The sequence below is a fragment of the Telopea speciosissima genome, chromosome 4, assembly GCF_018873765.1.
Source record: "Telopea speciosissima isolate NSW1024214 ecotype Mountain lineage chromosome 4, Tspe_v1, whole genome shotgun sequence".
In the NCBI taxonomy this organism is placed as follows: Eukaryota; Viridiplantae; Streptophyta; class Magnoliopsida; order Proteales; family Proteaceae; genus Telopea; species Telopea speciosissima.
In genome coordinates this window covers 7,810,050-7,825,003 of record NC_057919.1, presented here as the reverse complement: position 1 = coordinate 7,825,003, position 14,954 = coordinate 7,810,050, and the positions used below count along the sequence as shown (strand labels likewise).

General features: G+C 37.8%; 1 protein-coding gene across 2 annotated transcripts in view; it reads right to left on the bottom strand.

Annotated features, from left to right (window-relative positions):
- LOC122659950 (protein PIN-LIKES 7-like) overlaps nucleotides 1–14,954 on the bottom strand; it is a 30,637-nt gene that overhangs the window by 2,495 nt on the left and 13,188 nt on the right. The window contains exons 7-11 of one of the 2 annotated variants that reach the window (XM_043855113.1): nucleotides 14,834–14,947; nucleotides 14,648–14,748; nucleotides 14,345–14,397; nucleotides 14,052–14,237; nucleotides 13,794–13,949 (exon numbers count right to left, since the gene is read on the bottom strand). In XM_043855113.1, the coding sequence (XP_043711048.1) occupies nucleotides 13,825–13,949; nucleotides 14,052–14,237; nucleotides 14,345–14,397; nucleotides 14,648–14,748; nucleotides 14,834–14,947 (579 nt within the window). In that variant the 3' untranslated portion in view covers nucleotides 13,794–13,824. Of the gene's footprint in view, nucleotides 1–13,793; nucleotides 13,950–14,051; nucleotides 14,238–14,344; nucleotides 14,398–14,647; nucleotides 14,749–14,833; nucleotides 14,948–14,954 lie in introns of those variants that run through there. The other variant, XM_043855114.1, reaches the window with a different exon arrangement.

Here is a 14,954-nt window from a genome sequence, read left to right as displayed (position 1 = left end):
AATGCGCTGGTTTATTGGAGGGTCCAATCCAAAATCGATACCTCCCCTAGTACATGAAAATACCAAGGACCTGAACAAAACTGATGTGAAACTATAACTCTATAACTCCCAATATATATATATATATATATATATATATATTATTATTATTATTTTGATCATTAAGTTTATCTTACCATGTAATGACATCTTCGAGATTAACAGTCTTAGCTAGACTTGCAAACATGAGTGAAGGAGTGAAGATCATGAAAACAATCTGCAATGGCCCAAAAATGTTTATCATCAGAACAGAGATTTCAAATCAAAATTTAAGTATAGTATCAAGTTGGGTATAAGTAGTACTATAAGTAATGTAAAGTAATATACCTTGTTCAAGTATCTTCGAGCATCTGCATTTAAGAGGTTCATGTACTCAGTTGCCATGAAAGCTCCAAGAATGCTAATGAGAAGGACCTGCAACACTGGCATAGCTGCCACCTCTAAGAGTTCAAAAAACCCCATCTTCTCTTCCCTTCTTACTCTTCTGAATCTGCTCCAACAAATGTTGTGGTTTGATCGAGTTGCAGCTGAGACACTTTGTTGGAAACTCTAGCTAGTAGAAGAGTAGGAAAATCCTGAGACAGAAACTCGACTTTTTAGTTTTATTTTTATTTTTATTTTTTTGGTGGCTAAACCTTTTTAGTTAGTTATAACAAAGTCACAAACATAAGATAGGGATAATGTTCTTTGTCCGGGAGCGTAGCATACCCTAGCTCCTCCCTTTGACTATCTCTCTGTTCCTCTTATGAAATGATTTATTTGCCTTTTGTTGTGGAAGGAGAGAGATAGACCATGGAGAGTTAGCATACACTATACTTCCGGAGAGAGAACTCAATCCCATATTATATATAGGGAAATGTCTCTCTGAAGTCTGAACATGAGGCGTGGGGTATGCCTACTCACATTCAATTTTTTATTATATATATTTTTTTTTCTCTTAAAAAAAAACTAAGGGTTCCAAAACGGATTCAAAACTGATTGATTACAATCGAACCGAATCGCACTGTAGAAAAATGATCCGATTTTAAGTTTATAGGTTCTCTTCTTGGTTCGATTTTGATTTGCATTGCAAAACTGCGATTCTAAACTGAATAAGAATCGAAAAAACTGAATAGAAACCAATACCTCTTACTCAAATACTAGTCCATGTATCAATTGAATTAATTATTAATATAATCATTAATTTAATAAACATAATTAGTGCATCATACTTGAAACATAAAGTAAGTAAAATGTCATGGATTAACTATATATTATATTTATTCAAGTATGAATCGAAAACGATGGATGATATTAAAATAGATTAACAAAATTCTATTGTCTAATAGAAGAAATAGTTTATTTATCATGTGAGAGTGAATAAAAACAAAAAATAGTAACACAAAGAATAGGAAAGAAGGAGAGAGAGAGAGGAAAAAAAAAATATGAGGGTACGAAAAAGGATCCCATGCAGAGAACGTGAGAATCTTTTTCGGAGAAGACGTAGAGATGAGATTTAAAAAGAGTGTATGAATGTCTGGACAGAATCAGATCCAGGCTGGCCAAGAGATAAAAGCACATGCCAAGTTTTACCTATGATTTCTAAAACGAAGAATGGTCTGGTTTACAGATAATCAATCCATCCTCCATCTTAGAATACTAACCGGAGAGTTTATTTAAGGGCAATTATTATCACCTACAGGTGGCCCAGAAATTCAGGAGGAATTACCCACCAACCACTGGATCAGGTGAAATTGAATGAAAGTCGAAACAGTGAAAAAAAAGCCTTCTTAGTAGAAGAGGAGAAACTAGAGAGGGGATGGGCCCCACAGTTTCTCAATTTTCGCTTGTCACACTCACACACATACACACAGTGATATAGACAGAGGCACGATCGAGCGCTATGGCCCATGACATCTAGTACTTTGTGCATGAGACACCAGGGGCCGGGGATGGTGATGAGTTACATAACCGTGATGGATTTGACTGAAGAAGATGATCATGATGATAGTGGTCTTATGTCCATACATCAAACATGGAATGTAAAATCTATGAAAATATAAAAATAAAATCTAATGTTTCATACACGAACCATCTTGTAGACTTGGTTTTCCTCCAGCTGTGGTGACAGTTGGAGGATCCAACCCACAATTTAGATCTTCTATTGTTGAGGTGCCTCGTAAAACCCTACCATCAAGACATAGCAAGATGAAAAATGATCATTTTATCTCTGCACTTGAATCCTCCAGCTCAACCAAAATAAGGGTGTTTCGACTGGAGAAGAGCCGGACTTCCCATCTTCCAATCAATAGGAGAAAATAGAAATAATGATGTTACCATGTGATGATGATTAAGGTGATAGCCGTGTGTACTTACATGACCATGCATATATAATTTTTTTAATGTAAACATGTCACGCATATTAAGAAAATAAAGAAGAAAACAAAACAAAAAAAGATATAGAATCTTTACGCCCCATGGCATGTGGTGGTTCAGACAGAATTTCCTCTTTTCTTGGAGAGTTGGTGGCCGACCACAGAGAATGGATCATCGGGACAAAAATCCTCTACATTGAGTTTGAGAAAAGAGAGAAAAAAAAGATAAGAAGTGCAATCCAACTCACATCATTGGATGTTATATCATCTATGTGTCGAGTTTGCAAGACCGCACTGTAATATACTGTCAGATCAGTGCATTGTAGAGGATTTTAATCTTGCTTCATGGAGAATGTACAAGTGAGAGGCAACCACTTGTTCTTTTTGTTTTTATTAATACCCCTCTTCCCATTGTTTAAGGCATCGGTATTGTACCGCATATATCAGACGTTACATATTGGTTTTGCTATCATATTGGTGAAATAGTACAGGGAAAGGATTCAATTCCTCTCCCGGGAGCCTAATGCCTAGGGAGTGCCCAGGGGCATCCAAGGCTTGGGCTGTGCCATACACATCCCGACACACGCCTAGTCAACCATCGGGATGCACAGCCCAACGGCTGGATGCCCCATAGGCACTCCATGGGCGCTGTGCTCCCTAGAGAGGAGCTCAATCCACAAGGAAAGGGTAAAACAGTAAAACAAATCCATTTTAAGAAAAATCAGGAACAAATTTATTCGATACGGCCTGATAAGTGATAACACATTGGTATCATATCGGTTTCTGTGACGAATACCCGATCCAATACCATAGAACTTGGAATGAAATTTATGTATGACCGACAACAGGTTGGATGGATGGAATCTTTCCACCCAAAAAAAAAAGAGTGGATGGAAATGAAAACATGAAAAAACGAGAATTGAGCAAAAGCTGCGGCCTTCAATTATTTGTTTTGATTAAACGCGGGGACTGGTGGGGGTCCAGAATGGAAAAACCAAATTCCACCCTACCACACATTTCTTATGGACTACAAATCCAAAACCAACCAAACTCTCTCTGTTTCTCTCCTCCATTGTTTAACTTGTAAACTGAACTAAGCTTCATAACTTCAGATTCAACAATAAACAACAAACACACAGTAAAGGGGAAAAAAAATTAACAGATTAGGGTAATAAAAAAAGCCTTCTCCTGCCGGGGGATTTACTCCACCACTCTCTAGAACTCCTCACAATCTTCCTTTAAAACAAATTTTTTTCCTTTTCCAAGAATCCAAATAGAAAAAAAAAAAAAAAAGAGAGAGAGAATCAATTCGATCCCCATAACGAATAACTCAGACCTTATCATGCAGAGGAGAAAAGAAAGAAAGAAAGAGAGAGAGAAAGAAAAACGTACTTAATTCCTTATCCAAGCTATTATTCCCAAAACCAAATACCAAAACAAAAAACGCAGCAGAGAAAAACAATATAAGAAGATTAAAAGAAAAGTGAAAGAGACAGAGAGAGAGAGAGAGAGAGAGAGAGAGAGAGGTAGACGAACCTGCGATTGCAATGGAATCCGGAATGAAGAGAGGAGGTGGAGGTGCAGGTGCAGGTGCAGTTGGCGGATGAGCGGAAACAGATATAGGCGGCGGAGAACGGCAAGGAAGAAAGATGGAAAGTAAGGGGAGAACAATGATCCCTGAGATCGATCGATCGATCGATCTACTCGTCTTTCTTCACCACCAGTTCCAACCAATATATCTCTTGTCTCATGTCTAACAATGGGAGAGAGAGAGAGAGAGAGAGACAGAGATAAATGTGAGCAAAAAGAGAGACAGATGCGTAACGATTATATACTGTTTCTCATGAGCCACCCGTCGTAACAGAGAGAGATAAATTATAGAGGAAGGGTAAAAATGTAATATTTATGTATTTATTGTACTTAATTGTTAATGTCCTAAAATTCAATTACAATTCTTATTGTGAAAAAGAAACAGAAGAGGCTAAGGAGGGGGTCTCTTTCACAATGTGATAAATACGAAACCTTTTTTTGAATCCCCTATTTTTAATTAAAACAAAATATGAGTCTGACATGACCTCCTGAAGATCCGACACGTGCACCCCACCTCAGCTAGACCGTTCCAGCTCAGCCCAGTCCAGTTCAGTCCAAATGAGACTCTTCATCATTAACTGACGCCAAACGAATCTATTACCTTTCTCTTATTTGGTTATCTAAAGCATCGCATCCCATTTTTAATTTCTAATTTCAATATAAAAAACCAATATCTATACTCAAAAAGGAATCTTTTGGATCTAGCCTGAACCAATCAACGCCTCTTCTCTCTTATGGAATTATGGACTTCCATAGTAGGAAATCAATTCCCATACTTTTCCAAATTTAAATTGTTTCTCAATGATTATGAACTGAATGACGTCTCCCAGGTAGGGACCGGGACCCACCATGGATATGGAGCGCTTCCCAACCCGCCTCAATTCCCACTTTTATCCGTTGTGACGTTAGCTTTTAAGAGTTATGACGTGTTTTTCTCCCTCTTGTTTTCTAAAATCTTTTTCCGAGGAAGAGAGACTGTTGGTCGTGGAGCCAATAAGATTCCGAGGCATCAACATGAATTAGATTTCTAATTTCATGAGAGATGAGGTGATAATTTTATGTGATCTAATCTATAAGCGTAGGAACTACCCGATCAGGCATCGTCCTTAATTTATCTCATGCAGGAAACAAGTTAATTGTGGAGAGTGTCGTAGACCATGATCAATGAGAGCGTGCACAGAAGCATTAACAGGGTGAGATAATCATTTCGCTCCATCTTATGTTTGGATGTAGTGGTCATGCTCCTGGACAAACTCCTTTTTCCCTTAAATCAAATACCTTCACATGTAACTCTCACAATCTTAGACCTGAACTCAACTCGCTAGTCCAGGTTTGATATGTCAAGTGTTATTCTAATTTTTACCTAATACTCCATTGATTAACAATGTAAGTTGCAACCACTGTTTTATTCTAATTTCAAGGTTGGATTTCTATCATCAACGGAACCAAAATCTTTTTGGGATGTGGGCACTATGGCTGTTAGATGTTTTTTTTATTAATTCCAAGGTTTATTTTCATGCCCGCATGTGCTGGGTGGGATGGGACCAAGGGAGGTCTTGGTGTGTGTGAAGCTTCTTTTTTGTCTTTGGTCCAAATTAGCTTGAATTAATATGGTTTTCCTTTTGCTAACTATGGTTGTGGTTTTCCTGAAGTGAATTCGTGGTTTTGCCATTATAAGTTGGCTAGAGAGTGTTCGAAGTCAGGTTTTGTTAGGAACCTTATCGACAGACATTATTCTCTGTCTAATGTTGAATGTAGTTTTTCGAGCGTTGGACGGGTGTCACCTGACGTCGTCTAGTCCGTCAACAATGCTTCGTTGTGTGCCATCCAAAAAGCTTTGGACACCAGTAATGACTAGTTTTCTGTGTCTTCTATCTTAGAAAGACACATCCTTTAGGCCTCTTATATTCTTTTCTTTTTTTTGGGGTAGATAACAGGGCTATTCATTCACGCGTGCCCAACGCCAACAGAAAAATAGGATACATAAAAAAATACTAAAAAAAGATAGGTAGCATGACTAACAGAAGGTTTGGGTACACAGAACCCAGACCGACGAAGCGGAAAGCGACCCGGTCTCGCATGCCAAAGACTGAGTCATCCAGAGAAGGGGATGGGTGAAAGCCATTGCCCCAGATAAAGCGCTGTCAACACAACAACTGATAAGCTCATGCACTTTCCTGCCAAAAGAAAGGACCCCAAAAGTGTCGAAGAGATCTGCACCATCATGCCCACGAGAGCCGGCATGCTGCCTCGCCGAGAGGAGCTTCGATGAACGGTGATCGGGCCACAAGATATGTACGGCGAGAGAGGTAATAGAGCCGGCCATTTCCATGGCGACACCAACGCCAGAACCGGAGTAACCTGCAAAACTAGAACCTAAAAAAGAAAAAGAAGGTGGTGGAACTCGGCACCACTCAAATAAAAAAGAAAATCCTTCCACACCAAACACCTCGACGTTGCTCACAGCTAGCATTGCCGATACTTCCAACAACTGCAGGGACTGAAACTCCATTAGCATCAGCCACGTCCCCTTGCCTATGAGGCTTCTGTCATCCTTATCACGCAGGTCAAGAGCCCACCCGAAACCATCGGCAAAGATGAAGACGAAGACGCCGCCCCCGCCCCGGTGGAAGTCGAAGAGCACCCTGACGTGGGCAGTGAGTAGGGGAACCACGGCCTTGCGCTTGAAGATCCAGAGAAAACAGAAGGTAACGCTGCCGGAAGGAGAAGGAGAGCTTGTATAGTCTATGCACTTGGGCTCAGCATCATTCCAAACGAACCAGATGCAGAGGAAGATTCCGGCGTTGGTCGGCAGGGCAAGCTTCTGGCATTCCTTGTCCAGATTGAAGAGATCTGTTGACGGAGGGTAGTGGTGCTCGAGAGACAGGTTGCGTTTGGACCTGAGCTCGCCGTTGGAGTCGTCGTTGGCATCGTCGTTGGCTTTAGCATCTTCTTCGCTGGGGGATCCGATGAGCATGGTGAGAAAACGGAATATGCACTAAGGTGGAGAGTTAAACACGCACTGCGGCGGAGAACGAAACACACACTGCGATGGAGAACTAACAAGTATGGCGGCAGAAAAATAAAATCACGCACTCTGCGGCAGACAACAGGAGAAGAGAAAAAAAAAACCTAACCCTTAGGCCTCTTAAATTCACTTCTAAGTGTTCTATAATCTCTCTCTTTCTCTCTCATTTTAGCCCATTGCATACAATTTTGAGAGTTCCATTTATTCCATTGTTGGTTAATTAAGCACAACCTTAGTGTGTTTCGATTTAACCCAATAAATGAGTGCAACAACTACTGAAAACCTTAAGGAATTATTTCATCTTGGAGGTCATTCTACTAGAACCCATATTGCATCATTGGGGGCGACATAATCTTACGGTGAGCGACCCACTAAATGTTCGTGTTTCAAACTCTCATTTCTTCATCGAAAGTTAATTGGTTGAGATAAATTTTATTTTCTCAATTTATTTTCAACAATTGCATACATGAGTTCCACATTAAACGCATTGTAGTGAAAGGAAAATGAGTCGTGTGGATAGCGAATGGGAATGCATCAAACTGCTTGAGAGACATATGGCCTATGCAAAAAAAAATGATACCCTGGAGTAAGGGAACCAAATCCTTAATATTGATATATATATATGCTGCAATTACATTGATTTTTCATCTTATCCTCCCACCCTTGCACTCTTGGGCCATAGCCTAGCGGTTTGACATCAATACAGATTTTCTACGGCGCCTTGCTCATAGCAGCCTGTGCGGCTCAGACAGAGCGTCGCGCATAATGTCCGCCTTACCCTTGCTCGGACAAGGTGCTCAGGCAGAGATGAGGCGGACATTGCATGCGGCGCACTGTCTGGGCCGCACAGACCGCTACGGGCAGCACCGTAGATCACGATCCATATGACATTGCTCAATTAAATGTGTACAAGAGTTTGGTCAATGAATAACTCTTCTGATAATGCACCATAGGTGCTTAGCATATGCACCACTATTATTCGCTTTTCAAGAAGTGTGGCCCTTAGGCCCCTTGTTGAATCCGTGGGTCTTTTTCTTACCTCCTTGTGCGGTCCTGTATCCTCCTAGTGGGGACCTTGAACAAACAAAAAAAAAAAACATCTCATTCCCCGTCGAGAAGCTTTTTAAGGTTGTTTGACCACTTCGTTCCAAGGGAATTATAGGTTTACAATTAAACACGTAAATTATGAGGTTTGTGATGTAACATGGGAAATGAAGAGGAAGGGGCTATGTCCAATGTAAACTACGCCAACCATATAAGACTTTATTTAATCAAATCCAAATCAAACTCAAATTGTATCTTATGATCATGTACATTGGTACAACCAAATATCTAACTAAATACTATTCCAATGTGGCTCTTCTCCCGTCATGGCGGAAGTTGGAGAGTCCAGTCTAATAAAATAAGGAGGATTTTGATCATTTCACAAGTGGGATCTAAGTGGGCCCTCCTGTTTTTGCTGAGCTAGACCCTCCAACTCTTGAGACGGCTGGAGGAGAGTCAGATCCATACTACTCATAGGCTCTCTCTCTGACCGACTGACCCATTTGTTTTTGCAATGTAGTTTATATTTGAGTTGATTTATATAACCAAACATATAAACAAAACAACTAAACAACCAATTATGATAGTCCATGATACAGGGTATATTTGCTAATATTTTATTGCATATTATTGAACCATGTCATTTGCTCTCTCTCCATATCGTCTGTTATATTGCTCCTGCTCCTAATTAGTTCTCTTTTTGACCACGTTTCAGCAATCATTCATAACTTCTACCCAACAAAAAAAAAAAAAAGCGAATCATTCATATCAACATCTGACTCCATAAATTATGGTTATTCTTATAAATATATGTGGTTGGTGAAGCTTGATCTCAACTTAATCCAAGAAATAATAGTGATTCTTCTTCAATTTAGGTTGTTCTGAATTTTTTTTTTGAATTGTTTATATTGGGGACCAATTTTATAATTTTGGGGATTAGGGTTTCTTTATATTGTACTGCGCGAGACGTTATATATAGGAGTTATCTTGTAAAGAGATGTATGTGAGGGTTTTGTAGTTTTCTTCATCTGAATAGTGGAAGCTTTGATTATTCCTAGGCTGTGGAATATAGCTCGTCCTGGATGAACCACGTAAATCTATGTTCTATGTGTGTGAGATCTCTTTTTTCATTTTTCTTTTATAAATCGGTATTCTACTGCGTTGTTGATTCCTAACAATATATTGTGAAACCCTTTAGCTTTATTGTCAATGGTAAGAGTTTATAGAACACATTCTTTGAAAAGTAACATTAACAAAACACTTCTCCATTTCATTTCTTCGACTTTAATTATAGGACCAAGTTTTGCTTAAGACATGGTGAATAGACTCACCACGGGAATTTAGATGCATGAGAAGGTATTTTGGAAAACATACTAAAACCCTTTATAGGGTTTTTGAACCTTAGCATGGTGAGATGAACCCATCCCTTGATGAAGGAAAACTCTCTTTAATTCTATATTATAAATAACATGACATCCATCTTTTCCCCTCCTTAAAAAAAAAACTAATGGGAGTAAAATGAACAATTAGGATCTTTATCCATAGTTGAAGAGTTCATCCCCATCTCACCTTTACAGGCTTTACTCTTTTGTTTTTTTTGTCAATTAATAACCCAGATGTCTTCTATTTTCATTAAAATCACTGTTACAAGTCAAAACAAAAAGTACGTCAACTATTTTTTTTTTGGGAAACAGTTTTTTATACAGGAGTGTGGCCTACGCCAGCATTCCCATGAGTCTATCTCTCTCCTCATTAAAACAAGGGGACAGATGTATCTTTTCACTATCGAATAGAGAACTTTTTCCCCTTTTTTTTTTTAGACCAACGGTACCAAAATTCAATTATTTAAGTTCCATCATTTATATACGACATGAAATGAAAGCCTTAGCCTCACTTTTGTACCTTTTTTATTTTTAGGTTTAAGAGGGAGGGATGCACAGAAAGGGATGCCTCACCATTTGTGTATGGGAATGCACGTGAGGAGGGAGGAGAGAGACAGTGTGTGAGAGGCAGCACTTTTCTTTTTCAATATTTTTTTTGGGTTTTTGTCAAATGCCTCCCTGAAAATGCCCATTTGTCCAAATGCGTCTTTACAATTTTTGTAATTGCAAATACCTCATTACTTTCAATACATTGGAACATTTTGGTCTAATCCGTTAGAATGGGACATTACAAGTTAGTTTTAGGGAATCTAATGACTAAAATACCCTCCTAATTAAAACCCATTAAAATTAAAAAATAAGATAATCAAATTGCCTTCGTCTTCCCCAAAATATTTAGGGTTGAAAATTAAAAATCAAACCCTAAACCATTTGGGGAAGATGAACCCTAAAATCAAGATTTATCTAAAGAATCCAGAATAGATGAACATGGAAGAAAAAGACAATATAATTGACTGAAATTATGAAGCAAATTTGATAAAAAAAATATAAACTTTTATTAGTAAGAAAGGGTTGTCTTCAACCTCTCGACAGAATATAGAGGCGGAAGAACAAAACTTTCTTTGAAAGAGAGAGCTCTCTCCTATGAACATCAATCGGATTTAAATTTGGAATTAGTTAGCCAACCTATAACCTTTTCAAATCCAACCAATTATCTCTTGAACCAGTAGTCTGAGATTTTATTAAAAATCTCTGAACCAGGACCTGGGGGTAAAGCAAGGAACCAGGTCTGTTGTGGGTTTGATCTCATTGTAGGAGATGATTCGAGAAGCAAGCTCGACAGTTTAAGTCGCCTATGAAAGGGTTTTCATCACAATAAATCTCAGACCCAATGGGTTAGAATCCAAGGAGTTATAACAGTGTATGCTAAAGGGTACAGCAGACAACAGGAAGAAATAAGAAAACAGAATATTAATAGGAAAGAGAAAAAGAAGAAGAGATAAAAGAGAATAGATTGTACCTTGGATTGAAGGAAGATGGAAGAGAAGAGAAATAAAGCAGGGAAAAGGGGCAGGAACGATGATGAAGGGACAGGAAAACCGTACGGCCAGTACTTGCGCACAGCAACTCAAGTCAAAATCATTCCATTTGTTTCATGGATTTGTTCTTCATTTTGTCAAATTTGCTTCATAATTTCAGTCACTTATGTTGTCTTTTTCTTTCATGTTCATCTATTTTGGAATCTGTGGATAAAATCTTGATTTTAGGGTTCATCTTCCCCAAATGATTTAGGGTTTGATTTTCAGTTTCAAACCCTAAACGATTTGGGGAAGATGAGGGCAATTTGATCATCTTATTTTTAATTTTAGTGGGTTTTAATCAAAAAAGTATTTTAATCATTAGATTTCCTAAAACTAACCTCTAACGTCACATTCTAACGGATTGGACCAAAATGTTATAATGTTTTAAAAGTAAGGAGATATTTACAATTAGAAAAATTGTAAAGAGGCATTTGGACATATGGGCATTTTCAGGGGAGCATTTGACAAAAACCCTTTTTTGTTAAACGTCAATACAAAATGAAAAATTAATAATCATGAATTATTAACCCTGAAACAAGCACTTTGAAAAGATAATTAATGAAATAATAATAATCTTCTGAATAAGAAGGGGTAGGGTGGAAGACAAGAGAGATCCAATGGGAAGAATTGGAGTAAGAATAAGCTCCCAAACCCAAAGGGAAATATTAGAGAGGAAAAAAGTCAAATTTTGTGTAAAATATAATATGAGGACGTCACATATATTAAATTCTGAAGATACATAACATATATTTCAGCCTTCAAAGAAGACAACTACTTGCTTAGTTCGTTGATGTGTCACTGTGGAGCATAGGATCTTAGGTGTCATGGAAAACCTCTGGATAAATTTTTATTACAAGTTGTAGATTGTAGAGTATGTCTGTTTGGACTTCCTTAATAATTTCTATTTCTTTATTATATAAAAAGATTGAAAAAATGAAAATAGTTTTAATAGGAAAGCATTGCATCTGAACCTAGACATATGAGCACGCAAAATAACCGCCACACCCTAACAAGAATGCAAAATGAGAAATGATGTCCTATTGATGTTTTCTCGCGTATCCCACACGCATAAGAGTCACGCTCCCAACAGAAAACACTTCCCCAAAAAATAACAAAAGGAAAGAAGGGAGTTACAACTAGGGGAGGAGAGTTGGGAATAAGGAAGGACAAGGAAGGATTAGGAAGGAATCATTTAAAGCTTGAATGCTCGATCTTGAGGTCCTGAGTCTCCTGACTTCTTTTGAGTGGGCCCCACTCAAATGTTATCCCAGAAACCCCGGAGGACGAGGATGCCTTGTCTTACACACATAATCACGAAGTGAAGATTGAGGAGCACCACAACCTCATTGCAATGACAGCCTATGAATATATGACAACAAATAATCAAAGAGTGTAATTTCTATTTCAATTTTAATAATTGAATAGATGACAACCCAACTAACAAACGCACATGCCAGACATGTCTCAGCAATTGGAAACCGCCTTTTTGTTCAATCCCCTCGTTAGATTGGAACCCCACCACCTTAAAGATGACTAATCGTCTATATTAATCGATACGTATCGTATTATTACGATCCGATACGATAAAAACTGTATATTTTCTATAAACTATAGAACATGATTTGAGACTCTAAAACATTGCCTAGAGCTCCTGTAAGACATTTTAATTAAATTTTATTTTTTTTTGGTAAAATCAACTTGAATCCTTACTTCTTGCCAAAACAACTTTAGTAATATTAATTATCTTATCATTTACGGATTAAACAATTTGTAATCAAAGATCCAAACTAGATTTACATAAAAAACAATTATTTATTAAAGACAAAAGGTTTTGTGCATGGTCTTGTCCCCCCCCCCTCACAAGAAGGGGTTGGATTGACAAAAAACCCCCTATTGAATGAATTCGTAACCCTGTTCCCTCATGCAACCTCTCCTTAATTAATTTTTTACTCAAATATTGATTTTTAGTGCCATTTTAATTATTATTATTATTTTTTGCCATGGGTCAACAGATTAATAAAAAAACAACCGAAACAATTGCATCAAACAATATTTTTTTTGTAATGATGTGTACATCTAAACCCTAAATCCTTCCAAAATCGAAAATCACATCTTTTTTTTTTTAAATTTCATATTAGTGCATGTGAAAAACATCGTTTATACATAATCAATTGAATGCACTCGTCTCATCATTTCCGTGTTCTACTCTCTATACATGATATATATTTTTTTGGAAAAAGTTTTCTGTGGGAGAGTGTACTGCCCATGCCCAGACCCAGAAGGGGCAAAATGACCTCCCCACCCCCATGAAAGGCAGCAATCCTGCCACCCATGATGCCAATGCGCTCGCCTATGCTCGTGCTCTCATTGGTCCCCTCCCCCTTCCCCCCATAGAGAACACCAACCATAACAAATATAGTTAGATACAGAAATAACTCCCCTATGCTGTGACCTATAGGTAATATAAGCTAATTGAGAAACTAAGGCATTAGCAGGCTATTTATACTACCAAGTCATGGTTTGTGAAATATCAAATCAGAAATTTCTTCTCAATTTCTATTTCTTTGTACATTTTGACATTTATTCCTTAATCAAAGACACCACAACTGCAACCTATATGTTGCTCTACCCTAACCAAGAATTTGAGAAAGCTTGACCCAACATGGATTCAATTCCCCCCTTTACAATCCAATAGGATAAAACTCAAATAAATTTTCAAAACAAAAAAAAAATAGATTTCAATTTATCCATGTCCACAGAGTAATAACTGCTTCAATTTGGGAAGAAACTGCTGCCATTATAGCTCTTCAAGACAAGACCCACATATAAACTGTGGACCAAAATGTAAGGGCAAAGGCTGCAACCAAGTATGACCAAAGGAATAGGAGTGAGCACTCCTCTTGACCCACATCAAACAGCTGAGTCATTGTACCTACATCATCATTAAATTTTCTATTAATCAAGTCTTAACATTGATACATATAATCTTGTCAAGTAATATGGAAAAATGTAATTTTTTTTGATAATTACATACCTATAGTTGTGGCAGGTGGGAGGGTAAATTGTAACATCAGGATATATCGGTAGAGCGGATCTGGCGAAAGGAAGCCCAGATTACCAGCAACCTTAACCAATCCAATCCCAATCAGAGGAAGTATTAAGTACCGCACCAAAATTACTGCAATGATGATCAATGGCTTCAAGTTTGCTGAGCGTAGACCTGCTTAAGCAAACACACATTATAGTAACAGCATGTTTAAATACAGAATTCAAATCTTTTTTTTCTTTCTTTCTCTCTTTGATGAGGTTACCACATTTCATTTTTACCTTTGATGAGGTTACCCCCAAGTATAAGGGTGATACTAGGAATTGTGCCATCCCTACACAGTTAGATGTTTTGATGTCAATAAAAGAATGAAAATTAGGAGATGGCAATGACTAGCTCAAAGTGATTTCAGTTTATCTCTCACTTTGTAAAGTTTCTGTGTTGCATTATAGGTAGCTAACACAAACAGATACAGAGGAGAATACTAAGAGAGATTGTTTTTGAACTAACAATTATATTCAAAACAGAGGAGATATCTTGAGTTTCCTTTTTGGACTAATGTACTGAACGCGAGTAATACATACCCTAGTAATTGGATCGAGTCTTGGATCACTCGCAGAGGAGCAGTTTTACCAATAATAAGATTCCTCAGAAAGGGCACACACCCAAAAATGAATCCCATGATCTGTTAGGATAAGAAGAAGTTAAGGTCATCTCTTTAACTTACAAGACAACAAATTAGAACAGTTAGTATTTTTAAGAACACTTACTGCACCAACAGTTGGTGGTGACATCAACTCCTCCATAATTTCATGGAGAAAATCTGTTAGTTTTCCCCAGATTGACATCTCATCCCCAGCTTTCCCAGATGATTGTGCCACAACCTATTAT